The sequence below is a fragment of the Lissotriton helveticus genome, chromosome 1_2 (genome assembly GCF_964261635.1).
Source record: "Lissotriton helveticus chromosome 1_2, aLisHel1.1, whole genome shotgun sequence".
Taxonomy (NCBI): Eukaryota; Metazoa; Chordata; class Amphibia; order Caudata; family Salamandridae; genus Lissotriton; species Lissotriton helveticus.
Window position 1 is genome coordinate 278667180 of NC_136058.1, and position 27298 is coordinate 278694477.

A 27298-nucleotide genomic window follows, 5' to 3' on the forward strand; every position below is an offset into this window, starting at 1 on the left:
TCAATGCGCATTTAAGCGTGTTCTACCACTTCTCCCCTGCTCTACATCTCTGTCCTACCCCCTCACGCAAGCTGCCGCAGCAGGACAAATTAAAATGATGACATTTGTTATCATTTTATTTTTTCCTTTCTTTCGCTGCTCCGAGGCAGTGGGGTGACGCTCCTTCGCCTTAGCGGAGGAGCCGGCACTGGACCACGAGGCACCCACGCGCTCTCATGAATTCTCAGTTTGATAGTGGCAGGTCTGGGACAAATCTTGCTTGGTCTTCTTGTGCTTCTGCTTTGATTTCGACTTACCAGAAGACTTGGATCTTGATGAGGACCTGTGGTTTTGATCATGCTTGAGAGAAGGAATGGGTCTGCACCCTCTACTTTGAATCGGAGCAGGTCTTCCAAGGCTTCTTTCGGTATTCAGTGACATAGAGCTTCATCATCTTCTGGTTTATAAGGGCGCACCCATCGGTGGACTTGGAGTAGAGTGCGGAACCCAAACATCAAATGGAATCTCAGAGATCTGTTTGCGACAGTTCCCTAAGGCTTAAACCCTACAGTTTCAGGAGGGGACGTAGTTCCCTTAAACAGTAGGATAAAGAGTTTTAAAGGGAAAAAACCCATCATCCCAAAAAGTTGGGAGCGAGCTGCAGATAGATCCATGTATGAAGGCACTGAAAGAAAGGATGTCATGCCAGCGAGCAGAGGTGGTGCTTGTAAGTGTCTACGTTCATCACTTCCGGGGAAGAACAAAGTCAGCAGAACGGCACGTCTCCACCTACTGGTTTAAATCTTCCAGTTCCAGACTGGCACTTGAGGAGATTATAAAGGTGAGGAATTTGTGTTTAGTAGTGTCCATCAGAATGATCATGTAAAATTATTTCTCCTAATCCATTTATTCATTAAACCACAGTTCGCATGAAAGTGAACAACAATACTGTTAAAAAGTAAGTCTTCTTTCTTTGGTTGTTTGTGAATACCAGTGTAGAAATAACACAAAACACCAGTGGGTATGGTTTAAAGATATGAAACTTGCTTTAATGATGTTTCCAAATGTTATTGACGTGACACATTTACAGCAAGAATTGAATAACTCGGCAATGACCATGGATGGAAATTTCACTCTTTTGAAGTTTTGTTTTCTTTTTGACTGAAATGGCACCTACTGAGCACTAGAAGTGAACTGCTGGATATGAGATGGCTGTATTCTCTATCTGCTGCAAAACCCTTAGGTTTCTCGCTTGCTGGCCTCGAGCTCTTCCCGTTGAACCTCCACTCCTCGCTCAAAGGTAATCTAAGGCCTGTTGGAACTGGGTACGTGTCAAAGAGAGTCCATCTGATTTGACATGGTTAGTCTCCTTAAAGCAGTTAGAATGAAGTAGGTCTACTCTAATGGATTGTGCGTCACAGGCACACATGCTTTTAATCAGTTCTTACTCCATACAAGTCACATGTGGCATTGGGCGACAAACCACACTCATGACACAGAGGTTTCCTGAGGGCACCTTGCTTGAAAAAAGATTCCACAGTGTACCAATAAAGCCCACGCTTCACACACAACTCCTGGTACACATATGACAGAGCTCTGATTCTTCCCAGGTCTCTTTACAACATCGACCAAGCTCCGGGTTCTCACTTCTCCATAGTATACTGGTGGTGCAAGCCTATTATCCGGAGGAGGCCCTTCCCGTGTGACCGGACATCACCTGGTGACTCAAAACTTTGAACTCATTCTGCGAGCAGGTCTCTGAAGAGCTCCTAATCTCCCACACACATCTTTGAACAAGCTCCCATTAAATAAATTATAGATCACTAGGCATCTCTCAATCCACACAAGAATTTGAAGAGATTCCAATCTAACATGAAGACCTCTCATTCTGCACATATTTATCATGTCTTTCACCCTTTACAGATCTCTGAAAAGTTCTCATTTCACATGACTCTGTTGGGTTCTTATCACACATCTCTATATTTCATTCCAGAGAGGTCCCTGAAGAGCTCTCACTCCATGAAGGCTCAATCTACATTTCTATTACAAATGTTCACTTCGTGTGTGTCTCTGAAGGGTTCATATTAAACATGATAATGACCTAAATAGGTCTCATTCCACAGTGTTCTGTTAAGCTCTCATTCAATAAAAGTCTATAAAGAGCTATAATTCCACAAAGATGTGTGAAGAGCTCTCATTCTTGATGGCCTCTGGAGATCTGCCATTCCACACAGATAGTAAGCTCTCATCCTGCCACTTCTCTGACGTGCTGTAATTTAATACTGGTCTCAAATTCTCAATTGGCTTCTAAAGATCTCACATTCCACTCAGGTATCAAGCTGTCTCTCCACAAAGTTCTTGAGCTCTCAATCCCAGTAGGTCTTTGATGAGCTCTCATTCCACACCAGTCCCAAGCCGCAATTTTGATAGGTCTCTGAAGAGTGCTCATTAAAGCGAAGCATTACCTCAGTAGCTCTCAATCCATAGTGTTGTGTGGAGCTCTCATTGCACACAGGAGTCCAAAGGGGGCTAATTCCACACAGGTGTCCGAAGAACCCAGACGCCACACAGGTCGCAAGCTCTCATTCCTGGCACGTTTCTGAAGATCTTTCATTCCACGCAAGTCTCAAACTCTCATACTTAATTCTGACGAGCTCTCATTCTATTCAGGTCTCAAGCTCTTATTCTTGATACGTCTCTGGAAATCTCGAATTCAGCATACAGGTCTCAAGCTGTATTTCCTAGTAGGTCTCTGGAAAGCTATCATTCCACACAGTTCTGAAGCTCTCAGTCATGGTCTCTGGAAAGCGATCATTCCACACAGTCCTGAAGCTCTCAGTCATGGTAGGTCTCCGAAGAGTTATCATTCTCAAAGTTCTTAAGGTCCCATTCTTGATCGGTCTCCGGAGAGCTCTCCTTCAATAAAGTTCTAAAGCTCTCATTCTTAGTAGGTTTTTGATGAGCTCTCATTCCACACCATACTCAAGCCTCATTTGTTATAGGTCTCTGAACAGTGCTCACTAAGCATAAGGATTACCTAAGCCGCTCCCAATCCATACCTCTGTATGGAGCTCTCATTCCACACACATGTCTATAGGGCTCTCATTCCACAGAGGTGTCTGATGAGCTTTGACGCTACACAGGTCTCACGATCTCGTTCCCAGAAGGTCTCTAAACATCTTTCATTCCACACAAGTCTCAAACTTTCATTCTTGGCTGTTTTCTGTCGCGCTCTTATTCTACACAGGTCTCAAGCTCTCATTCTTTATCACTCTCATTCAACACACAGGTTTCAAGCTGCATTTTCTAGGAGGTCTCCAGAAAGCTATCATTCCACACAGTCCTGAAGCTCTCAGTCATGGCAGGCCTCTGAAGAGTTCTCGTCAACAAAGTTCTTGAGCTTTTATTCTCGAAAGGTCTCTGGAAAGCTATCCTTTCACAAATGTCTCCCATGACCTCTCATCGTGCAAAGGACTCAGAAGAGCTCTCATTCATCATAGGGCTATGGAGAGTTTACCTTTTGCTTTTGAGATACAATAGGTCTCTAAGCAGCTCTCATTCCACAAGTATCGTAGCAGATTCCATTCCACATGTGTCTCAAGCTCCTGTTCTTGATAAGTCTCTGGAGAGCTCTCATTCAACACAGGTGTAAAGCTCCCATTCTTGATAGGTCCTGAAGAACTTTTTTTCCAAGCTGTAAATCTGAAACTGTAGAAGAGGATGCAGGCTTGATTAGCCATAGTAGCTCGCTGTCGCTGGAGCATGAGCACTGGCAACACAAAAATCTCATCATGTGCTAACAAAACAAGTCTGTATCCAAGCAATTTGTGCTGCACAACAGTTCACGGGAGCGTACGAGGCAGACATAACCTATGCAAGACCAGCTTGGATCGTCTTTGGCTCTCCCTTCAGTGATAGTCACAGAGCATGGACAGAACCAGAACAGCCATGTGAAGCTTGAGCTCACTGAAGATTGTGGTGAACACCACCTGGTAGCTCATCAAGGCTAAAGATATTGATCCATCAGAGCTGGTGGTGCCTGGAGGAGGCTACCTGTAGGAGGCGACAGAATGTCCGTGGAGCAGCAAGATATCAGCACTACAGTGACACTGAACTGCAGTCTTAGAGGGTAACGTCAAGTCAGCTGGGAACACTCAACTGGCTCTCAATCAAATTGATAACAATTGAATTAGCTTCTTCCAAGGTAGAGGTGGCCAAAGAAGAGGAGAGCACATCTAGGAACCTGGCTTCTACAAACCAATTAGTAGGAAACTAGTGGAGCAGAAAAAAAACAATGTCTCATCTAGACCAGCGTAGGTTCACACTATAAGAAAGAGGCATTAAGAAAAATTGATGAAGGGCTGAGAGTCTTTTTGAAACCTCAATATTTCATCAATCACAAACGTCTTGCCCGCAGCAGAGCCCTTTGGAGATTACACTTGAATCCATCAGCAGCAGAACAAGTTAAGAGTCTACGTCATGCCACAGTTGGTCGAGATTTAAGAGTGATTCAGGTGACAGTTTATGTATTTCTCAGTGGGATCAATGTGATTTAGGCATCATTGTACAAAAAATGATTTAAATTTAGCCATAAATGTTGGATATTTTATGTCGATTCTTTGTAGCTTCAGTGCTGAGAGATTTGGGGAGAATAGTAAGTGAAGAACTGTTATTTCTTTTAAAATGATCGAATGTATGTAACTTGTATAAGGGGATCATTTATATTTTTTTAAAGTTCGTTTTCACATGTCGGCATATAATCAAACTTAATAAATTAAACTAGAAACTTAAGTCAGGGGACAGAGAATACAGCCAAATCTCATTAAATGGAGGAAATTAAAACAGACCCTTCCTATTTATAAGTTTATATTAACAAAAGAGTTTGCAGCATTAACAATACAGACAAAAGCATTCATTTAACTCCTCGGTTTCTGGAGTCCACAGTCCATCACCTGTGAAAATCAAAGGCATGTTAGAAGCATTTTCATTAAAAGAGAAGTGCAACCGTGTGTCCCAAGGCTTTGGAGATTACTTAATACATGAAAAAGTTGCATTTAGACTCACGAAAGTTTGAAAAGCAGGGGAGTTCTAAAGTTTAGTGGCCTAGCTGAGTTTGGGAATTTGGAATAGGAAGACGAGGGGGTTAGGTCAAGTTTTTAGGGAACAGAACAGGATGTAAAAAGCTCTGCCCTTGTGGCCAGTCAAAAGAAGAATCTTCTGCAGGGGTGGGAACCAATCAAGATAGAAAGCAATAAACAGATGGGTAGTGCTGAAAAGAGTCCATCTTAGGGAAGGAGGAGCAGAAGACAGGTTAGAGGAGAGCCAAAAGTAAAGCACTGACAGAGATGAGAATAATTGGAAGGAGCGCGGGGAAAGCAGAAGATGGAATGGATAAAGGATGGGAAGGATAAAAGGAGGGGACGGGCTGATGTCACACAGGCTAAAAGGAGAAACAGAATGAGGAGGAATGGGAGAAGCAGGGTGGAAGGTAGTACGGGGAGAAAGCTCATTTGAGAAGGAACGGGGGTGACAGCTGAATGGGGAGGGTGTAAAGTAGATGGGAAGGACCTAAAAGAAATGTCACATAAAAGGAAGGGAAGGTGTCGAGGGCAGGGATCTGCAAAGACGGTGGAGATGTTAACGATTACAAGGAAGGGAAGAGTCCCCACTGAAGAGGGTGAGGGAAGTACCCACCAGTCTGGGCTCAAAGAGCAGGGAAAGCAGCGGAGTGACTGGCCTGTACCACTCTCAGAGAGAGCGTGCCTTTGGATGAGACCTTGCAGTAAAAGGGAGAGTATGACAGTGGGAAGGATAAGGCATTCCTTAAAATGAGCGAAGGAACCCGGTGAGAAGGACTATGGAGAGAGGTCATTGCATTAGGATCAGAGGTAGCAGTCACCTTTTAGTGCTAGAATAATCCCAAAGTCGTCAATACCTGGGGCGCAGCTGTAGTAAGGCCTTCCTAAATAATAAAATATGGTGTGAAATCCAAAGAACAAGAAAAGCTACAATTCCAAACAGGTGCAATGACGTCCCTGCTACAAAGTCACGTCTGATACAAGAGAAGGGCATCCTGTCCGGAACTGACCCCAGACCCTGGCCCAGTCCTTTTTTTTTTTTTTTTTAGTTTGATACTTTTATTTTTTATTTTGTTTTATGTTTTCATCGCATGCAGCTAGCTCCAGGGGTAGAGATCCAGGGTTAATGTAAGGGTTGCCGCTCTTCAGCGCTTTTCCTCCCCCACACAGGATTCTGTTTGCTGAAGAATTTCCACTTTGTGGGAAAATTGAGGAGCAGTTGTCTACGGTATGCTGCACCTGTCCCCATCTTTCAACACGGTTTCAGCCTTTTCCCGCCTCACTCCCATTCCCCAAAAATCACATGTGGGGCTGGTAGGAGGAGAGGGGAAAAGGTGGTGGTGGCCACCCCCTCCACTCAGCCTGATCTCTCCCCCCACCCCCCGGACTGGAGCCGGGGCCTGTTATGGAGGGCATTCATATTTTGGGTCTGCACAAAGATAAGTTTCCTTGTCCATGTTGTCCGGTCTTTGCAGGCGGTGATGGTCGAGCTGCTCTGTCCACTTGCCTTGAATTCTACTTCCTGTCTGTCCTCACGCGTGAACACACGGTCAGAAAAGCGCTGCATGCAGCCTTTTGTCCCGCTACTCCTGGGGAATCAGATGCGTCTGGAGGTTTGTTTAAAGATGAAACCCCTGTGGGCGAGAGTCTTCATGATATTTGCAATGTTCCTGCAGTCATCTGTGGGGGAGAAGAGCAAGACAAGAAAAGGGTTAAGCATCAGTGCACAACAGCATTGCTAATTAAAGACAACAGGGATACACGGCAGCAGTAGAAGAGGCAGTCTGTAAATCTGCATTGTTCTGGTAGTTAGAAAGCTTGTAAAAGTCCTCAGAAGCTGCAGATCTCCACCTTGACCACATACTGGGGCAACATTTCCATTTCATCTGACATTCTGAGAGAAGCATAATCATACAGCACAATCGTAGGTTGGCCGCCATGTGCCACTTCCAGGGGCAACCATGGGTATGGATAACCTTTCAGAGAACAAAGCAGAATCTAGGACCCTCTTGCTCAGTAGTGGATCAGTCTGCTATAACCATCAAACCCAATGGCCTCCGGATAGAAGGAACCCCCTAAATATGGATTCCTGTGAAGCATAAAGACAAACTCACAGCCAACACAAAGACAAGAAAGTGAGGAAATTAAGCACAAATCCGCAGATGAGCCTGGCAGGAAGCGAGCATGCATCCCTTGGTGAGCCTGGAAGCAAAAGAGCATACATCCCTTGGTAATCCTGGAAGGAAGTGGGCATGCATGCCTTGGAGAGCCTGACAGGAAGCAAGCATTCATGCATGCATTGGGGAGCCTGGAAGGAAGTGAGCATGCATCCCTTGGTGAGCCTGGAAGGAAGTGGGCATGCATGCCTTGGAGAGCCTGACCGGAAGCAAGCATTCATGCATGCATTGGGGAGCCTGGAAGGAAGTGAGCATGCATCCCTTGGTGAGCCTGGAAGGAAGCGAGCATGCATCCCTTGGTGAGCCTGGAAGGAAGCGAGCATGCATCCCTTGGTGAGCGTGGAAGGAAGCAAGCATTCATGCATGCATTGGGGAGCCTGGAAGGAAGTGAGCATGCATCCCTTGGTGAGCCTGGAAGGAAGTGAAAATGCATCCCAAGGTGAGCCTGGAAAGAAGCGAGCATGCATATTTTGGTGAGCCTGGAAGGAAGCGAGCATACATCCCTTGGTGAGCCTGGAAGGAAGTGAGCATGCATCCCTTGGTGAGCCTGGAAGGAAGTGAAAATGCATCCCAAGGTGAGCCTGGAAATAAGCGAGCATGCATATTTTGGTGAGCCTAGAAGGAAGCGAGCATACATCCCTTGGTGAGCCTGATAGGAAGTGAGCATGCACGCCTAGGAGAGCCTGGCAGGAAGCAAGCATGCATCCCTTGGAGAGCCAGGAAGGAAGCAAGTATGCATCCCTTGGAGAGCCTAGAAAGGAAGCGAGCATACATCCCTTGGTGAGCCTGGAAGGAAGTGAGCATGCATCCCTTGGTGAGCCTGGAAGGAAGCGAGCATGCATCCCTTGGTGAGCCTGGAAGGAAGCGAGCATGCATCCCTTGGTGAGCCTGGGAGGAAGCGAGCATGCATATCTTGGTGAGCATGGAAGGAAGCGAGCATGCATATCTTGGTGAGCATGGAAGGAAGCGAGCATGCATATCTTGGTGAACCTGGAAGGAAGCAAGCATGCATATCTTGGTGAGCCTGGAAGGAAGTGAGCATGCATCCCTTGGTGAGCCTGGAAGGAAGCGAGCATGCATATCTTGGTGAGCATGGAAGGAAGCGAGGATCTTGGTGAGCATGGAAGGAAGCGAGCATGCATCCCTTGGTGAGCATGGAAGGAAGCGAGCATGCATCCCTTGGTCACCCTGAAAGGAAGTGAGCATGCATCCCTTGGTGAGCGTGGAAGGAAGCGAGCATGCATCCCTTGGTGCGCCTGGAAGGAAGCGAGCATGCATCCATTTGTGAGCATGGAAGGAAGCGAGCATGCATCCCTTGGTGAGCGTGGAAGGAAGCGAGCATGCATCCCTTGGTGAGCCTGGAAGGAAGCGAGCATGCATCCCTTTGTGAGCATGGAAGAAAGCGAGCATGCATCCCTTGGTGAGCCTGAAAGGAAGCGAGCATGCATCCCTTGGTGAGCTTCGAAGGAAGCGAGCATGCATCCCTTGTGAGCATGGAAGAAAGCGAGCATGCATCCCTCTGTGAGCATGGAAGGAAGCGAGCATGCATCCCTTGGTGAGCGTGGAAGGAAGCGAGCATGCATCCCTTGGTGAGCCTGGAAGGAAGCGAGCAGGCATCCCTTGGTGAGCCTGGAAGGAAGCGAGCATGCATCCCTTTGTGAGCATGGAAGAAAGCGAGCATGCATCCCTTGGTGAGCCTGAAAGGAAGCGAGCATGCATCCCTTGGTGAGCTTGGAAGGAAGCGAGCATGCATCCCTTTGTGAGCATGGAAGAAAGCGAGCATGCATCCCTCTGTGAGCATGGAAGGAAGCGAGCATGCATCCCTTGGTGAGCCTGGAAGGAAGCGAGCATGCATCCCTTGGTGAGCCTGGAAGGAAGCGAGCATGCATCCCTTTGTGAGCCTGGAAGGAAGCGAGCATGCATCCCTTGGTGAGCCTGAGAGGAAGCGAGCATGCATCCCTTGGTGAGCGTGGAAGAAAGCGAGCATGCATCCCTTTGTGAGCATGGAAGAAAGCGAGCATGCATCCCTCTGTGAGCCTGGAAGGAAGCGAGCATGCATCCCTTGGTGAGCCTGGAAGGAAGCGAGCATGCATCCCTTTGTGAGCATGGAAGAAAGCGAGCATGCATCCGTTGGTGAGCCTGGAAGGAAGCGAGCATTCATTCCTTGGTGAACCTGGAAGGAAGCGAGCATGGAAGCAAGCATGCATATCTTTGTGAGCCTGGCAGGGACTGAGCATGCATCAACTGATAAGCCTGGTTACCAATAAACATGGTTATTAAGATCTGTTGTGGATTCTAAATTCAATGCTTGATTTCCAGAAAATAAAAATAAAATGCGTTAAAGCCATGACGCAGCCGTTCTTAAAAGAGAAGCTAGACTCTACTGCTACTATGAACACAAGTTACTTACCTGTAACTTTGGTTCCCCAGTATTGGTAACTTTCATAGATTCCCATGCTTTGTATCATTCCCCGTCGTCGGAATGGGAGCCTCGGTAGTATAAAAACCATAGAAACAAAAGAGAAACTTAGGCCTAGGCCTCATCTCATTTTGTATCCTATCACCCTCTTTTTGTAAAAAGAGACCAAACTTTTGCCAGGACCAATCAGAGCAGCCTCACCCTCTGGAACCTTCCTGAGAGAGCTCAGAGCCTCAGATTTTCGTAGCCGTTGTGCAAACCGCCACTAACTCTGTAACCAGGCTGAGCTTTCCCCGGGGAGGCGGGCGGGCGCATGGGAATCTATGAAAGTTACCAATACTGGGGAACCAAAGTTACAGGTAAGTAACTTGTGTTCTTGCCCCAGTATTGGAACTTTCATAGATTCCCATGCTTTGTATCAGAGTAGCTAGCAGTAGATTACGAAGAACACATTTTGTACGTACATGGCATCACAGAACCATATAAGCAATACATAAAGCATAGCAAAACAAACAAAATGTGCTCACCAGGCTGGAGGGATCGTAGGGAAAGCTCACCTCTCAATGAAAAAGATTCCGCAGGACTGCTTGACCAACAGCCGCGTCGTCTCGTCCTGCAGACTCCAGGCAGTAGTGTTTCGTGAAGGTATGAGTACTGCTCCACGTTGCTGCCCTGCATATGTCCTTAATGGCCACTCCTGAAAAGAGAGCCACTGATGACGCCACTGATCTCGTGGAATGTGCCCTGACTCTTCCATCCAGTGGCTTGCCAGCTTCCTGATGACAGAACTTAATCGCACTGGAGATCCAGCGGGAAATGCCACTCTTTGCCAAAGGCAATCCCTTTCGTGGTGCACTGTAGGACACAAACAACTGAGTCGTCTTCCGAAAAGGACGTGTGCGCTCCAAGTAGAACTTTAAGCATCTCTGAACGTCCAAAGAATGGAGCGTGCGTTCCGCAGGCGTAGAAGGGTGCGGAAAGAAAGATTTCAGAATCAAGGGTTCATTTAAGTGAAACTCCAATGGTACCTTCGGTATAAATTTTGGATTGGTCCTTTTTAAATTGCAAAAATGGATGCACTATGGAGAGTGCTTGAAGCTCACTCACTCGTCTCGCTGATGTGAGAGCCACCAGGAGGGCCAGCTTCCAAGACAAGAACTTTAAGTCTGCTTTGTGCACAGGCTCAAACGGAGCCTTCATGAGTTGCGCCAAGACCAGGTTGAGCTGCCACACTGGAGGAGGAGGACGAACTGGAGGATACATCCGGAATAATCCCTTCAAGAATTGTTTGACAACCCTAGAGGACCATAAGGACGGACCCGAAGAATCGCGTCGATACCTCGATATGGCCGCCAGATGTACCTTTACAGATGAATGTGCCAACCCCGACTTAGCCAGAGATAGTAAATATGGCAACAATTGATGGGGTTGGGAAGTGTAAGGATGGAGACCTTGACGTTGACACCACAGGCAGAATCTTTTCCATTTCGCCTTGTAAGTCTTATTGGTACTTGGTGCTCGGGCATGAGCCAGGACCTCCCGGCATTCCTGAGAGAGCATTAGATGACTGAACTCTCTGTGTTCAGGAGCCACGCTGTCAAGTGGAGTGATGTCGGATCCGGATGGTAAACCTGCCCCTGATTCCTGGACAACAGGGACGGAATGGGTTGGAAGTGAATCGGAGGAGCTCGGGAGAGCCTCAGAAGCTCGGTGTACCAGAATTGTCTGGGCCATGCTGGAGCAATTAGAATCATCTTGCAGGGCTCCGCCTTCAATTTCCTGAGGACTCGAGGAATGAGGGGAATTGAAGGAAAAGCGTAAAAGAATGCGCTGTACCAAGCCATCGAAAGAGCGTTCCCCAGGGACCCCTGATGGTGAACTTTGCTTGCGTAGAACCGGCATTTGGCGTTCTCCGGTGAAGCAAAGAGGTCGATGGTTGGTGTCCCCCAGACTGAGAACACCCTGTCCAGAATGGTTTGATTCAACTCCCACTCGTGAGTCACCTCCGTCTGTCGACTCAAGGCATCCGCCTTGACATTGAGAGTTCCCGCCAGGTGTTCGGCTTTCAGAGTGATGTTGTTCAGAATCGCAAAATCCCAAATCCGCTGAGCTTCTGCGGACAGAGTCAGCGATTTGGTGCCTCCTTGTTTGTTGACGTAGTGCATGGCCGTAGTATTGTCCGTCCGGACCAGCACTGAATGGTTGCGAACTCTGGGCAGAAAAGCTTGCAAGGCCAACCGAATGGCCGTCAGTTCCAGGAAATTGATATGGCACTGGCGCTGTCCTGGACTCCAGTGGCCACTGACTTGAAGCTCTCGGAGAACTGCACCCCAGCCCTCCAGTGACGCGTCTGTGGTCAGTACCATGGGTGAAGGTGAACTCCTGAATGACAGACCCTGGGCGATATTGCGAAGCCACCATTTGCTCGCCTGTCTCATCGCTGCTGTCACCACCACCTTGTCGTTGAATGACCCCTCTGCCTGGCGCCATTGCTTGTCTAGCTCCTCCTGCAGAGGACGCATTCGCAGCCTGCAATGTGGTACCAATGGTATGCAGGATGACATCGACCCAAGAAGGGATTTGTATTGGCGGACAGACAGGAATTGTTTGCGGCAGAGTAGTCGAGCCGAAATCATCAACTTTTGTTGTCGTTCCTCCAAGGGACGAGCTGTACATTGCGTGGTGTCCAACACGGATCCCAGGAATCTGGCCGTTCTGGAGGGCAGCAGGACTGACTTGCGGTCGTTCAGCTGAAGGCCCAGGCAACGGAACAAATGGATGCAAGTTGCCACTGCATGAGAAGTTTCCTCGAAAGATGGTGCCTTGACGAGCCACTCGTCTAAGTAAGGAAAAACTTCTAAAGATTGTTTCCGAAGAAAGGCTGCAACCGGCGCCAACACCTTGGTGAACACTCTTGGTGCCGACCGAAGGCCGAACGAAAGCACCTTGAATTGAAAATGGCTCTTTCCCACTGTGAAGCGTAGGTATTGTCTGTGAGCTGGATGTATCGGAATATGGAAATACGCGTCTTCTAAATCCAGCGACGCCAAGTAGTCGCCTGGATTCAAGACAGGAAGAATTTCCTGGAGAGTGACCATCCTGAAGAAGAGCTTGACGAGATAGGTGTTGAGCTCCCGCAGGTCTAGGATGGGGCGCCAAATGTCTATCGTCTTCCGCACGAGGAAGAACCTTGAATAGAAACCCCGGCCCCTCTGGGACAGAGGTACCGGTTCTATCGCTCCCTTGAGGAACAGTTGATGGGCTTCGAGGTGGAGTTGTCCCAAATGTCCCCTGCGGATGGTGCCCGGAGCTCTTGTTGGAGGAAGGTCTTGGAACTCCAACACATGGCCACTCTCTACAATTTTGAGGACCCATTGGTACGATGTTATTGATCTCCAGTTCTCCAGACACAGAGAAATCCTGCCCCCCACTGATGTGACTGGGAGGGAAGGAACAGTAGGTAGAGCCGGAAAGCCGCTATTGACGCTTGGTGTTGTCACGTCCCTGCCGGGTCTGACGGCCCCGCGGCTGATGGCGAGAGAAAGACGCCGATTGTCCCTGGCGCTGATTGGAGTACTGGGGCTTATAGGACTGAGAAGGCTGAGAGGAATATCTCTGTTGGTTCCCTCTGTATGATGTAAATCCTCTGCCTCGTGCGCCCCTAAAGGGGACTTTCCGGTAGGTGAGGGACCCTAAGGCCTTTGCAGTGTCCGTGTCCTTTTTGATATTCTGCAGAGCATCGTCCACCTGCTTGCCAAACAGCATGTCCCCATCGAATGGTAGATCCAGGATCCTATTCTGGACCTCCTGGCGAAACCAGGTGGCTCTCAACCAGCCCTGGCGTCGTAGTACTGCCGAGCCAGCCAAGGCTCGAAATGCCGTGGAAGCAATGTCCATTGCACAGTCTATAACCTCAGCAGAAGACTTTTCCCCCTCTATAAGCACCTTCTTGGCTTCCTCCTTTGTGGGTTCTGGTAACTGCTCCACGAAGGGTTCCATGTCGCACCACATCTGTCGGTCGTATCGGCCGAGGATGGCAAGAGCATTGGACGCTCTAACAAGCAAGCTGGCCATTGAGGAAAACCGCTTCCCCACGTTATCTAGGCGTCGACCGTCCTTATCCGGTGGTGTGGTCAAAGGTGTGGACGGGTTCTTGGACTTGCTTTGAGCCGCCTGAGAGATGACTGAATCAGGCTTCGGCTGACCAAGAAGGCAAGCAGGACTGCCGTCCGGAGCCTTATACTTCTTTTCCAGCCGCGGGAGGACTGGAATCACCGTGGCCGGATTTTGCATAATTTTCATCCCTTCTTCCCATACATGTTCAATGATGGGAATAGACTTGACCGATCTCCGGTGTTGTTCCTTAAAGTCATAAAGGAAACATTCCGATTCTTCTCTCGAAATCGGCAATCCAAATCTTTTAGCTGCCCTTTCCATCAGGTGATGAAAACCCCCTATATCCACAGGAGGGGAGATGGACGTGTCACGACCAGCAGCGTCCGGATCTTGTGGCCCACTGTCTCCTTGATCCAAATCCGGGTCTTGCAACGGATCAACCAAGGGATCCACCTGTATCGCCTCCTCATCCGAAGAGGTATCCTGTTGGACATCATGAAAGGGTGTGGGATCCGGAGTGGGGACTCGGACCGCAGGTACAACCGGTGGTGGCGAGGGGTGTGCCACTGGAAGACTAATAGCCTGCTGCACTTGTGACTGTGTAGGAACTGCAGACTGTCCAGAAGGTTCCGACGGAAACCTATTTCGATAATCCTGCAGCATCAGCTGCAGGTCAGAAATGAGCGAAGAGGGCATGGCTACCATGCCCTGGCCCAAACTCGGAGCATGTCTCTCTTCCCGAACATATGGATACGACTGCTGGCCACCCGCATGTTCGTAACACTCCTCCGTGTCTGTCTCCTGCATCTTGACGTTCAAGTCAGAGGGACTATAGGCAGGACCATAATCATCGTCCTCAACTTCAACTTCATCCTCCTCAGATTCATTGTCTAGAAGCAAATTAGGAAGATGCGCAGAGACCCGTCGCGGAGAAGTCATCTCCGGTGTAATCTTCATCTTCTGCGTTGAAAAAGGCATCTTTTGCCCCGTCGACGGTCCCGTCGACGATGCCGTCGTCGACGGTGTAGCAGTCGTCGACGAAGATGTCAGCGGAATGGTCGACGGTACCATAGCTTTTGTCGACGCCGGTCTCGTCGTTGACGGAACCACCGTCGACGGCTTCGTAGACGAACTCGTCGTCGACGTCGAGGTGGTCGTCGGTGTAGTTCTCGTCGACACCGCTGCCGTCGACAGTACCTTGCTTGCCGTCGTCGACGTGGAAGATGTTAGCGCCGACGAACTGGGGACCTTGAATGACGACGAAGTCATCGTGGAGGGCGCTACCGTCGACGAGCCCGTCGACGGAGCCACAGAAATGGCGGGAACTTTAACTGAAGAAACGGTCGACGACGTACCTGGTGTTTTCGTCGTCGACGGGCGCTGTTTCTTTTCCGGCCCAGGTCCAGAAGTGACTGAAGAGTGTTTGTCACTAGATTTGCCCTTTTTGGACGGAGGGGGAGACAGAGGAACCTCCTTCACGTCCTTTAAAGCTGCACTCACTCCAGTAGCCTATCCCTGCCTCTCCTTTACACTTCCGTGAGGAGATTGAAGGGGACCAGCCCTCTCAGACCTATCAGAGATCTTGTGAGGGGCCTGAAGGGAGGGCTGAGATGTAGAAGATCCTGGAGGAGACTTACCCCTCTTCCTCGATCTGTGAGAGGAAGCACAAGACGTGGAATCTTCCTCCTCCGAAGAGAGCACCTCTTTGCGAGTGTTCATTTTTTGAAGCCAGGTTAACAGATGACCTTCCCTGTCCCGAAGAGTCTTGTTGGAGAAGGTTCTGCAGATCTTGCACTCTGTGGCCTTGTGGTCAGGATATAAGCAGTAAATACAATTGTCATGCTTATCCTCCACAAAAAGACGTTTTTTCCCACAAGAGGCACATGCCCTGAACAAGGCCTTCTTCTCCTTGTCAGACATGTTGATCCAGTAGAAACTTGAAGAAATCCAGAAGTAGAATGAAAAGCTGAGCAGAGCTCAGTGGAGACTCCCTAGCACAACGTGCGGTAGAAAAATCTGAGGCTCTGAGCTCTCTCAGGAAGGTTCCAGAGGGTGAGGCTGCTCTGATTGGTCCTGGCAAAAGTTTGGTCTCTTTTTACAAAAAGAGGGTGATAGGATACAAAATGAGATGAGGCCTAGGCCTAAGTTTCTCTTTTGTTTCTATGGTTTTTATACTACCGAGGCTCCCATTCCGACGACGGGGAATGATACAAAGCATGGGAATCTATGAAAGTTCCAATACTGGGGCAATTGAAAGCTACTCCTCTTTTTTTTGTTTAACAGACTTTAAAACCCACACATCCTATAGACGCGGTAGCAACATTCATGCTGGGTGACAGTAGATAAAACACAAAACGTTACACCTAAAAAGTATTCACCGCCTCCAAAGGAAAAGAAAAACGGACAAGCAAAATGGCAACCCCAGCCTCCCAGAGCCACCTGTCAGGAAAGTGCACGACCCGTCAAAAAACCCGCACTCCGAGCAGGAATCCATTAAGAGCGTGGGCTTCCCTGCTCAATATCACATCGAAATCAGGTCTGGTTCAGAGAGACACCAACGCCGTGGAACCCTGCACTGCACTGAGCAACCCAGACTCACTGTACACACCAATAACCCGGAAGAGCTCCTCACACTGGGCCACGTAATAAATCCAAATGCTGTAACGCCTGTGCCGCCCATGCGTCCTTCATGCTGTGCGTCCACTGATGGCGGGGCAAGCAGACACCTCTGCACGTGACACTGCAACGGGAAAGTCCACGTCACTAACCCTGCGGCTGGAGGCGTGCCGCTCGACTGATTCAGGAGGCAGCTTACTGACGTGTCAGCCCAGTGTCATACCACAGAGTGGCTGGGCCCCCCTACTGCTTCTGGAGAGGCTGCGGCTTCCACCGGCCCCACGGGTCCCGGGCAGCTCCCTGGCAGGAAGAGGTGATCAGCAGCCTCCTGGAAGCTGCATAGCGGACTGAAACGCGTCATCGCAGGCAGCAATGGACAGGCCTGGAATGCTGGCTAGACTATTAACTGAGTGAATGAAGGCGAGCACGGTCCCCGGATGTCACTCATTCATCATGCATTTCTCGTGACGCCATCCGAGTGTAAAGCCACGGTGTCATTTCTTTAAGATGCATCCGTTGTCATGCCATACACCTCCTGTGACATTACGATCAGGTTTAGAGTACAGTGATTACACTTCCGGGGATGTCACGGCTCACGAGTATGGTAACTGCGGGGTTAAAACTTAAAGCATATACCTTTAGTTGACAGAATGCTATCAGATGCTGGTGCAGAAGGGCACAGCGAACGATAAGCAATCTTAGTACAGGCTGTATTTTTGGTTTCGTGTTGGAATTTACGGTTAATAAATGTTTTGATACATGTACCTATAGTACCCACCACGAAACATCGTTCAGTTACATGTGCCAGCAGAAATGCTTTACAAAGATACAGTTGTATTGGAAGTATTTTTCGCGAAGCTAGGAAGCGTGCAAGTTGAAGCCAAGAATGTTCCTGAAATGTAAGTTTAGACGGTCAGCAGGGGAAACAATGCAAACCTGAAGTAAACCAGGTTAAGTTGCAAGTGTGTTGGTGGGAGGGTCCTTTTACGTATGGCCTAGAGATAGGCAGCTTTAGCTTTCAGTTCATCTATTGTATTTAAAAAAAACAGGTAGGTATATGCATGCATTAGGATAGCCCTTTTCATCTGTTGGTCTATGTGCTTCTGTCCACACCAACACATGGCACAGGGCAAGAAGTCAGCCCCCATCAGCCATTGGCTGTCTTGCACTGGGAGTGATAGCTTGGCTTGATCACGTGTGCATGCATACCTGCCTAAAAAGCAGAGCACTTTAGTACCAGGGTTTGCTGGGCTAATCTCCCCTTTAGTTTCTTCTCTGTTCAAATTGTATTCATTGTTATGAACGAGTGGCCTCTGGCTTCCCCCGGGCATTTTCACTTTTTTCAGTCTCTGTCTTTGATGGTCTGTGCTTTGGTGGCAAGCTGGACAGGCCATTAAAATATAATTTCAATACAGTTCAAATACACAAGCCTTGACAAAGCCTGGCCTGGCCTAGTCAAAGCTTGTTTACTTGAACTGTATTGAAATTGTATTTAACTAACCCTAGGTTACAACTTAGTGGTGCGTTGGCACAGATGGGGCTCCCAGCATAGGGTGACCAGGCGTCCCCGTTTTGCCAGGACGGTCCCTGTTTTTAACCAGCTGTCCCAGCAAATCTCAAGAAATTTAGCTCATGTCCCTGTTTTTAGAGAGGATCGACTGAAAACGGTGGGAGGTGCTTTTTATGTTTTACAAAGCAGGGAGAGTTAGCAGTTGTTTCAAGAAAGCAATTTAATTAACAGGCAAGCTACTGGGCTTAAAAATTGCATTGTATGTATGCTCTCACTGCCTGTTCTGTAATTCTCTGCTGATGAGCGCTCTCATCACTTGAAGTAAAATTGTAGTCCTTCTTCTGTGTTTGTGAAATGTCCCGGTTTTTGGCTTTAAAATTCTGGTCACCCTATCCCAGCACCCCCTACAGTCTGGGGTGTAGGGAGCTGACCTACTTCCAACCCCCAGCTTCCCCCGCACCCCGGACGGGGAGGATGGCGGGAGGAAGCGCCAGGTGCTGGGTGGGGGCCAGGGAGCGTTAGTTACCTGCGACTAATCGCAGCCGGTGTTAGCTAAAATAGAACCCTGGTTAAATTGATTCCTGGTGTCTATATTTCATGTTGGAAATTGGCTTGTAAATCCGTGTTTTGATCTATGGGGGCCGTCTCCTTAAGAAAAAGCCAGAGTAAATGTGTAATTTCTCCCTTGACAGAGCACGGCGGGGAGGCGATCCTTCTTGCGCGCCCCCCCGTCTCGGGACAGCTCCGTTCTGTCGGATTACCACTTTTTCTTCCTCGCAGCGCGCCTTGATGTCTCCATTTCATTACGCCGCGGCCATTCATCACGCTGTTACCGTAAGGGTGACTTTGCCCACTTGCGTGTGGCAGGCAGGCAGGCAGGCCGTGCCACACCGAGAGGAATGGGGGCTCCGGGGGGCGGTGGAGAGGTGAGAGCGCAGATAAAAGGAGGCGATGAGGAGGGACGGCCGACGTCAGCAGTGATGTGTAAACGATGGAGACGCCGCCCATCCATCTCCCACCGTAAACCCAGAGAGTGCTTTATAATCAAGCCCGGGCGGTAATAATGTGGAATTAGGCCTCTCTATCAAAGGGCGGATGCCTTTTAATCACGGCTTAAAGGGTGCGCGCGCTGTTTATCATAATTGAACTGTATCCGGCCTAATTGTGCTCATATCTCACTGTCTGGGAGGCGCGCGCTGTCTGGGGAGAGCGCTGCGCGCGGGAGGGAGGGCGCTGTGGGGCCTCTCGGGTGCGAGCGAGGGGCCACCCTGAACCCCGACCTTCCAAGACCTCCCATCACCCCCGCGCTCCACACCTGGCCTCTTCCGGAGACAAGTTTCAGGTTCACTCTTTCAGTGCCGGCAAAATGTCCGGGAGGGCCATGACCGGCCTCAGAGTTCCAGCAGGCCATGAATTCATGGTTTAAAGCCCAGCTGCCCCTAGGGCACTTTCTGCAATAAAGGATTTCATATTCTTTGGAAGAGAGCTATTACCAGGCCAGCTTTCTTTTTTGGCAGTGTGTTCTTTGAGGGTGATGTTGGTGTCCGGGGTGAATCCAAATGACTTGGCATTCAGTGAAAGTTGGGTATCATCAAAGCTGTCAACTTCATGGCATGAGTCAAGTTCGCACTATTTCTTGTTTGTTGTTCTTGGCAAATAACAGGAATTCTGTATTGGTGTGATAGAGCTTCAGGAAGGCGCGATGATCTGCAGGCAGTGTTTGCAGCGTTGGATATCGTTGGCTCGGATGATCTGCAGGCAGTGTTTGCAGCGTTGGATATCGTTGGCTCGGATGATCTGCAGGCAGTGTTTGCAGCGTTGGACATCGTTGGCGCAGATGATCTGCAGGCAGTGTTTGCAGCGTTGGATATCGTTGGCGCGGATGATCTGCAGGCAGTGTTTGCAGCGTTGGATATCGTTGGCGCGGATTATCTGCAGGCAGTGTTTGCAGCGCTGGACATCGTTGGCGCAGATGATCTGCAGGCAGTGTTTGCAGCGTTGGACATCGTTGGCGCAGATGATCTGCAGGCAGTGTTTGCAGCGTTGGACATCGTTGGCGCAGATGATCTGCAGGCAGTGTTTGCAGCGTTGGATATCGTTGGCGCGGATGATCTGCAGGCAGTGTTTGCAGCGTTGGACATCGTTGGCGCAGATGATCTGCAGGCAGTGTTTGCAGCGTTGGATATCGTTGGCGCGGATGATCTGCAGGCAGTGTTTGCAGCGCTGGACATCGTTGGCGCAGATGATCTGCAGGCAGTGTTTGCAGCGTTGGATATCGTTGGCGCGGATGATCTGCAGGCAGTGTTTGCAGCGTTGGATATCGTTGGCGCGGATGATCTGCAGGCAGTGTTTGCAGCGTTGGATATCGTTGGCGCAGATGATCTGCAGGCAGTGTTTGCAGCGTTGGATATCGTTGGCGCGGATGATCTGCAGGCAGTGTTTGCAGCGTTGGATATCGTTGGCTCGGATGATCTGCAGGCAGTGTTTGCAGCGTTGGATATCGTTGGCGCGGATGATCTGCAGGCAGTGTTTGCAGCGCTGGACATCGTTGGCGCAGATGATCTGCAGGCAGTGTTTGCAGCGTTGGATATCGTTGGCGCGGATGATCTGCAGGCAGTGTTTGCAGCGCTGGATGCCTGAATCAGAGTTGGCTTTTCAAGTAGTGTTGCTCATCATCGACATATTGGTGAGTCTTGATGTTGGCATAAGTGACTAGAACATGAAGCAGCCCGTGTAGAGGTTGACGATCACAGGAGACAGACTGTCGGAACCGTGGGGGGGAGTCTGCCGCTGACATGCATCTTTTGGGGCCTGGAGGTGTCCGTATGAAGAAACTGGTGTCTCTTGGAAAGGTAGGAGGGGAACCAGTGACGGATATCCAGGTGATCCCCATTGAGGGGGAGGTGGTCGACTGTGTCAAAGGCAGCTGCGGTCCAGCAATATAAAGAGGTAGGGGGTCATAATCGGGTATATACATTTTTACCTGCTACATATTGCTTCCCCAAAGAATTTCTCAGATTGCATCTGTGTGGATAAGAGTGCCTGGGTTCAAGAGAGGTTGGGTGTGCGGGGGGGGGGGGGGAGTGAGGTGATCCCACAGAGGTTGCTTCATAGGATTAGATGGGAGTTAGTGCTGCGGACTCCTTCTCGTTGCATATCCTCCAGCAGCACTGCTCCCCCATTACCCTCTGCCGTAAAAATCATTGTAAAGCAAGCACATTGATCTGGCTTTGACTTCACATCAGGCGCGCAACACCCATTGGAATCAAAGGGCTTCAGCCCCCCTGTCGTGTGTGGCAGCCTGGGCTCAGATTCCCGGGCACACACACAGCCGCACCTGAGCACTTCACAGGTCTTTAAAAGACCATGTGCATGTTAAAGAGGCATTGTTGATGTTTCAGCCCCTCTAAGAGCCCCTGCAGCACCACTCTACCGACTGCTTAAAGTTTCAGCCCACCCCGAAATGTTTTCTTCGCCCCCCGAAATGTGGCTCTAGTTGCGCCTCTGCTTCACATCCACGTGATTGGAGCTGAAGGACCTTTTGTTTTCACCGGGCTTGGACCAAATGAGTTCCTGCAGGTGAGTCTGTGTCTGACAACAGCACGGACAGACCAGTGACTGCAGCCAACAACACAGCCAAGGAATACACAACTTAAACAAAGTGACGGGCTGTGGCCCACGGTCCTCCACAGCAGGGCCCTATTTCGTGAGAGATCGAAGACCCCCAACAACAGTAGCTGACTGGCGAGAGGTACTTAGGAAGAAAGTGGACACCTGTGTGAAAGTTCACCTGAAGCTGGTTGCCAAGGAGCCGTGGCACACCTAAAAGGAAATGGTCTTTGTCATGATTGGTTCCACCCAAACCTTTGGGGCTAACTTTGAATCTGAGTGGAGAGTTAACAGACAGCACCCCCTAAAAGCAAAGCAGGCCTTGACTTTTCAACTTTGCAAGGCTCTGAAAGTCAAAGCCTACAGAGGAGGGTCTAGGCCACCCAGTGGCTGCTGTGTTTCCTAGGACAAGGGCAATACTTGTCAAGCTTTACCTATCTGCCTCTGGATCACACAGGCTGAAAGGAACAGGCTGATAACCAGGAACTGAGAGAGTAACGGAGCCTCACAGACTGTATCTGCAATGAAACACAATGAATGTGTCTTTACTGGTGTCTGTTATTTCTGATGCTTGTTGCAGAAGAACCACTCCTCTAGACACAACTACATCGATTTGATTATTTAGAAGCTTAAAAGGCACCGTCTACACTTTAGTTTCACAAGTGGAAGCAGATTTCAGCGACTGGTGTAAATACTGCCCATGACCATTGCTATGGAAAGTGTGCAGCCCTCCCTCGAGTTCTTCAATGGAAGATGTAGCTTGCTGAATCCCCAAGCATGCCTGTGCGCCAGAAGTATGTGTGTACCAGTGGGCCCTCCAGGAGCTGTGGCCCAGAGGAGGACACCGCGTGCAGCCTCCCTCAGGAGCATGACCAGCGTCAGCTGAACGGGTTACAGAGGACCGACAAGCAATCCGCAATAAAGATGATAGTGCCAAGGCAGGTCTTCTAGCTGTCCCTGCCAGGAGAGATGCCTACTAGACCGCCCACCCCGGGAGCTTGGGGAGTTTCCCCTACCGTTACCCTGGTCCAGGGCCTGGCATGCAGCAAGGCCCTCTGCCCAAACTCCTGCCATCCAACCCGCTGCACACGGCCTTTAGCCAGACCTTATGTACACCCCCCTGGCAGCAGTCAACCACTGCTGCTCACAGCTTTTGAATGTTTGGCATGAAGAGACTGACAATTCAGCACAATCAGAGTACACACTTTTTGGTTGCTGCAGAACAGACTACAATAGGGGTCTGTGTTGCCAGAAAAGTGCGATCGCCTCAAGAGGCCTCCAGTCCGGTGCCGCATTACGTTGATCACCTGACTCAGTGAGCACTGATATGTTTGTCACTTTCCTGTGACTTTAAAGAACTCCATATTAGAGTTGACTTTGAGACTAGAGGTAGCTGAGCTGTAACTGAGAAGGTCATCCATTCTCTATGAGGTTAGATGCTTCAATAATGTTAGAAGTGCTCTTCACATCTCTGTGACACAGATGGATCCATGACTATACATGTTTGCCCTTTGTCTATGTTTTATAGGGTCCACGACAGTAGAGATGACCGCTGCTGTCTATCTTATTGCAGGACTCCTTTCTACTTGTAATATATGCTGCTTCTCTTTGATGTTAGATAACTCAATGATATTAAAGATATTCCATGCTTCTTTATTATATTAAAAGCCTGATTGACCAGAGATTGACCATCTTCTCGATGATATGAGAGGACCCACTTACCTTTTATGTTTGTCGCATCTCTGTGACTTGTGAATTGAATCATTGAAGGGCTGTCGGTCACATTTCTGTGCATTGTGTTCAAACCGCCCATCGATATTCGCTGACTTTGACGGCCATCTTAGCTTTACCGAGGTCTATCGCTTCTATTAGAGAAGTATGTTACAGGTTTGTCACTTTACAGCACTCAGTTAACTTTGAATGTCTGCGACTGCTCGTAGATGTTAGACATGTCTGTTTGTATCGTTTTAGATTATCGGATTCAGTTGTCTTGAGGATGCGGATCACTGAGCAGTGCGCATAGAGGGCTCCACGGTTTTAGGAACTGGCGACTCACCAGAGGTTGGCGACTCACTGTTGAAAGCAGGTAGGATAAAACAGATTTAATACGGAATAAGACCATGTGCAAACCCGCTCCAAACTATTGGTCTGTTGAATGGATCCCTACATGCTTGATTGCTTGTTCTTATTCAATATCAAAATATTGTGTCATGAAAGAAGAATCTTTCGCCCATTTAGGAATGCCTCTCCAGAACATTCTTACCATGAATGCAAAGAAATCCTAAAGTCCATGGCAGAAAGTGGTAAAAGGAAAAAAAACATACAAACTTTGCAAAGCCCTAACATTTTGCTTCCACTTTCCTTTTATTTCTCACCCTTTGGCATCTGCATCTGGTGTTGAAGCGACTTATGCGATTGAGATCATAGCACAGTGTGCTCAGAAAACATCTCAGTGTGACTCTTTGTAATTTCAATGTTGTGAACTGCTTCCCAGTTACTTCCAACTTTGCTATCAGTGCTCGAAAGAGCTTCATCTTCAGTCCATCAAAAGTCCTCAAGCAAGAGTTGCAGAGACCCATTTAAGATGCAGCAACTAACGGCGAGCTATGCTAGCTCCCAGACAAGCCTTGTTCTTGTATGTGAGGTGCCATGTTTGACCTCAGTGCTGTGCTGTAAATGCTGAGGTGATATGGGCCATGGGCTACAAAGGATGCACCCTCAATCCTGGCTGATGGTGCCCAGACAGGGCAGGTGTGCCGCCTGATCCTGTCCGCAGCGCCGCAGAGCCGGCGACCTCTACGGAAGGTGCCTGTGAAGCAGCGGCCTTGGAAAGGTGTAATAGACATCTTGATGGTCCATGAAAGACACATGGTGCCCAGCGGCCAGCCCAGAGTGCTGGAGCGAGCCACCGACCGCTGCTTTAAAATATGACCACAAGCAGCACTATAAAGCACACACAAACCCACCACAAGGACATCCATCTCTGTGACACATCAATCCGCAGACAGGTGCTGCCGCTGCGTGTAATGAACGCCCAGGACCGTAGAGTCAGGTGGGAGCGGATACAATGGACAGCCTCGAACAGAGCTCGGCGAAGCGGACACCCTCTGCTGTCAAATATTCACAGGATCCAGGCACAAAGGCTGATGTACGTGTGGCTGTGTTCACACCGATGTTACATGTTTTATATTCATAAGTGTCATCACTCTTTAATTGTTGTGTTCGTACCATCCTAGGCCTGTCATCTGTCTGCATCAGCATCAATGGGTTTTGGTGTGGGCCTTAATGTGGGCATCTGTTTGTATTGATTCCAACGCATGCCAGGTGTTGTCATCTGTGTGCACGTCCCTGCCTGTGTGTGTGCGCTACGTGAAGGGGCACTCTGAATGTCACTGCTGGTTGCACATGTGCACGGCATGTTTTACAACTGTGCATGTGTCACGAGTGTAATGCACAAACAGCAGGTGTTTGTTGCTCCTGTAGGTGCAAGTGTGTTTGCATTACGATCACTGCACGTTATGTTACCAGCATTTGTTCAAGGCGCTTCTGACACTTGCCTGGACTCGTGGCGCTTCTGAAGATGTGACCGTCCTTTGAGGATTGTGGGATTTCCTGACTGGTGCTCCGCTGTCATCTTTGTTCAAAGAAGTTTGTGTTGTTTCAATACATACTCTGTGTGTGTTTTGTGTGTTCCGGTGTCATCAATTGTAATTTTATTTAGATAGCGCTTACTATCCCTGACGAAGCGTTGAAGCGCTTTTTGGAGCGAAGCCGCTACTCCGGAACCAAAGTGTTAGTGGTGGATCAGTGCAGGGTAGTAGAAGTTGTTCCTTTGAGTGTGGACATAGGATTGAATAGGATCGGATAGAGGGAAGAATCTAGATAATGGTATTCGGGAGTTCGTATTAGTCAGATGAGGTTTGGGAGAGGAAAGAGTGTAGAATGGGTTATTAGGGAGATCATAGCAGTAAATGAGATTTGGGGCGAGTTAAGGAAGAATAACGGAGGGCAGAGTCTAGAAAGGGTTACATGGGAGATCATAATAGTAATGAGTTTTGGGGTGGGTGAAGGAGGGAGGAGTCCAGAAAGGATCTTAGGGCAATCTTAGTAGTAGAATGAGGTTTGGGATGAGTCGGAGAAACAAGTTAAGAGGATATATTGAGGAAGACATTAGTGCATTGGAGGGAGTTGAAAGCTTCCCCCCCCCTTTCTTTCTACAATACAGTACGAGGAATGTAACAAGTATATAGATACATAACTACAAAAAAAGGGTAAACATGTATAAGGAAAATAATTAGGAGATTTGAATTAAGTTACATATATACAAGCATGGACAGATCGTTATAAATTCAGACTTTCAGATATTGCCGTACGTAAAAGGTAATTTATTTGTGTATTTCTTTTTTTTGTCAAGACTGCGTGTCCCTTGTTTTATGTGTAATATTGATCTGTGTTGGTCAGCAGCTGCAGGTCTGCTTTCTTTTGAATTCCTATAGCGCCTGAGTCTATGAAGCTCGTGTCCACTGTGTATTGTACATCTATAGGCTCCAACAGCACAGCGGTGCACGCATGGGCAGGTGGACTGTAGGCTGTATGATCGGATCCATAGTTCATTGGCAGTGTCCACTGTCTGTTACCCTGCCTCAGCTGCCTGTGTCTGTGCCCCGCACATATGAATATCTGTCCGCAAGAGCTGCCGTGAAAGAGAACACAGGCAGGAACTGAGGGTCAGGCAAATGTTTTTTTCAAACTAAGGTCACCTACAAGAAAAAAACCTTTTAATTAAAGTTAAAGCTTTCAGATCGCCCAGCAGCCTCGGAATCCAGGCCTAGTTAAAATTTCAAATCTAACTGTAGCCCTGGAGCCTCGCAGGCGCGCGATAGGTAATTTCAGTCTTTTTTAGCTAATGGACAGGGTTACGTCCCCAATAACTTTAAGAGTGAATGGGCCCGCGCACTCCCAAGGTTGGGCCTCGGCGGCAGCAGCGCCTAGCTGCGGGGCCTTGTTAAAGAGGGGGTCAAGAGAGGCATTAACTCCTGCTAATAACAGGGCTGCAGCTCCTCCGCTGGCGAGGAAGGAGCCGCCATTGCCTCCCGCGCCCTCTCTTCATAGCGCGCGGTCTGGAGCACACACGCACTCGGCGCCTGCTGCGGACGCAGGCTCCGCCGTGAAAAGGCATACATTATTAAGTAAACACACCTCACATCTTTTCGTTTCATATGGGGTTCTGAGCTTCACTGGGATATGATGTGGCGCCTCAGGTGCGAGACAGCAGAGCTAGCCCTCCCGATTTTACAGGCAGCCGTCCTCCTAGACTGTATAGACAGCAGTGGTACAGTGAAAAGCTTTGTTTAGTATCTGACAGTGGCGGTTCCTCCGCTATGGCGGAGGAGTGTCGCCCCACTGCTTTTAAGCAGTGTGAGAAGCAAAAATAAGTGTAAGTTATTATCATTTTATGTTTGTGCTGCTTTGCTGGGTGAGGCTGCTCTGCTCTCGGGGAGGAGTGGAGTGGTTGGCCCACTCTTAAGTGCACAATGACAGGTCGGCCCTCTTGGCGTGCATGGAGAGCATGCCCACCCCTCCAGCCCCTGGCCGAGTTCTCAGACCAATCACAAAACTGCACTGCAGCGTTGTCATTGGCTTAGGGGAGGGAGCCTGTCTGCCTGCTTCCTGTTCCTGAAGTCAAAGGCTGGACAGCAGAGACGCAGGACCTGGTGGCTGCAAGGCAACTGATGTTTGAAAAACTTCTCCCTCCCTCCAATGCGACACCCCATACGAACCCTCGCGCCCACCC

The 27298-nt window shown here is 49.1% G+C and overlaps 1 protein-coding gene across 7 annotated transcripts in view; it reads right to left on the minus strand.

Moving 5' to 3' along the window:
* Positions 1–1001: 1001 nt before the first annotated feature.
* ERI3 (ERI1 exoribonuclease family member 3) overlaps positions 1002–27298 on the minus strand; it is a 1714120-nt gene continuing 1687823 nt past the window's right edge. For all 7 annotated transcript variants that reach the window (XM_078671725.1, XM_078671720.1, XM_078671724.1 and 4 more), the window contains one exon: positions 1002–6737. In XM_078671725.1, the coding sequence (XP_078527851.1) occupies positions 6655–6737 (83 nt within the window). In that variant the 3' untranslated portion in view covers positions 1002–6654. The remainder of the gene's footprint in view (positions 6738–27298) is intronic.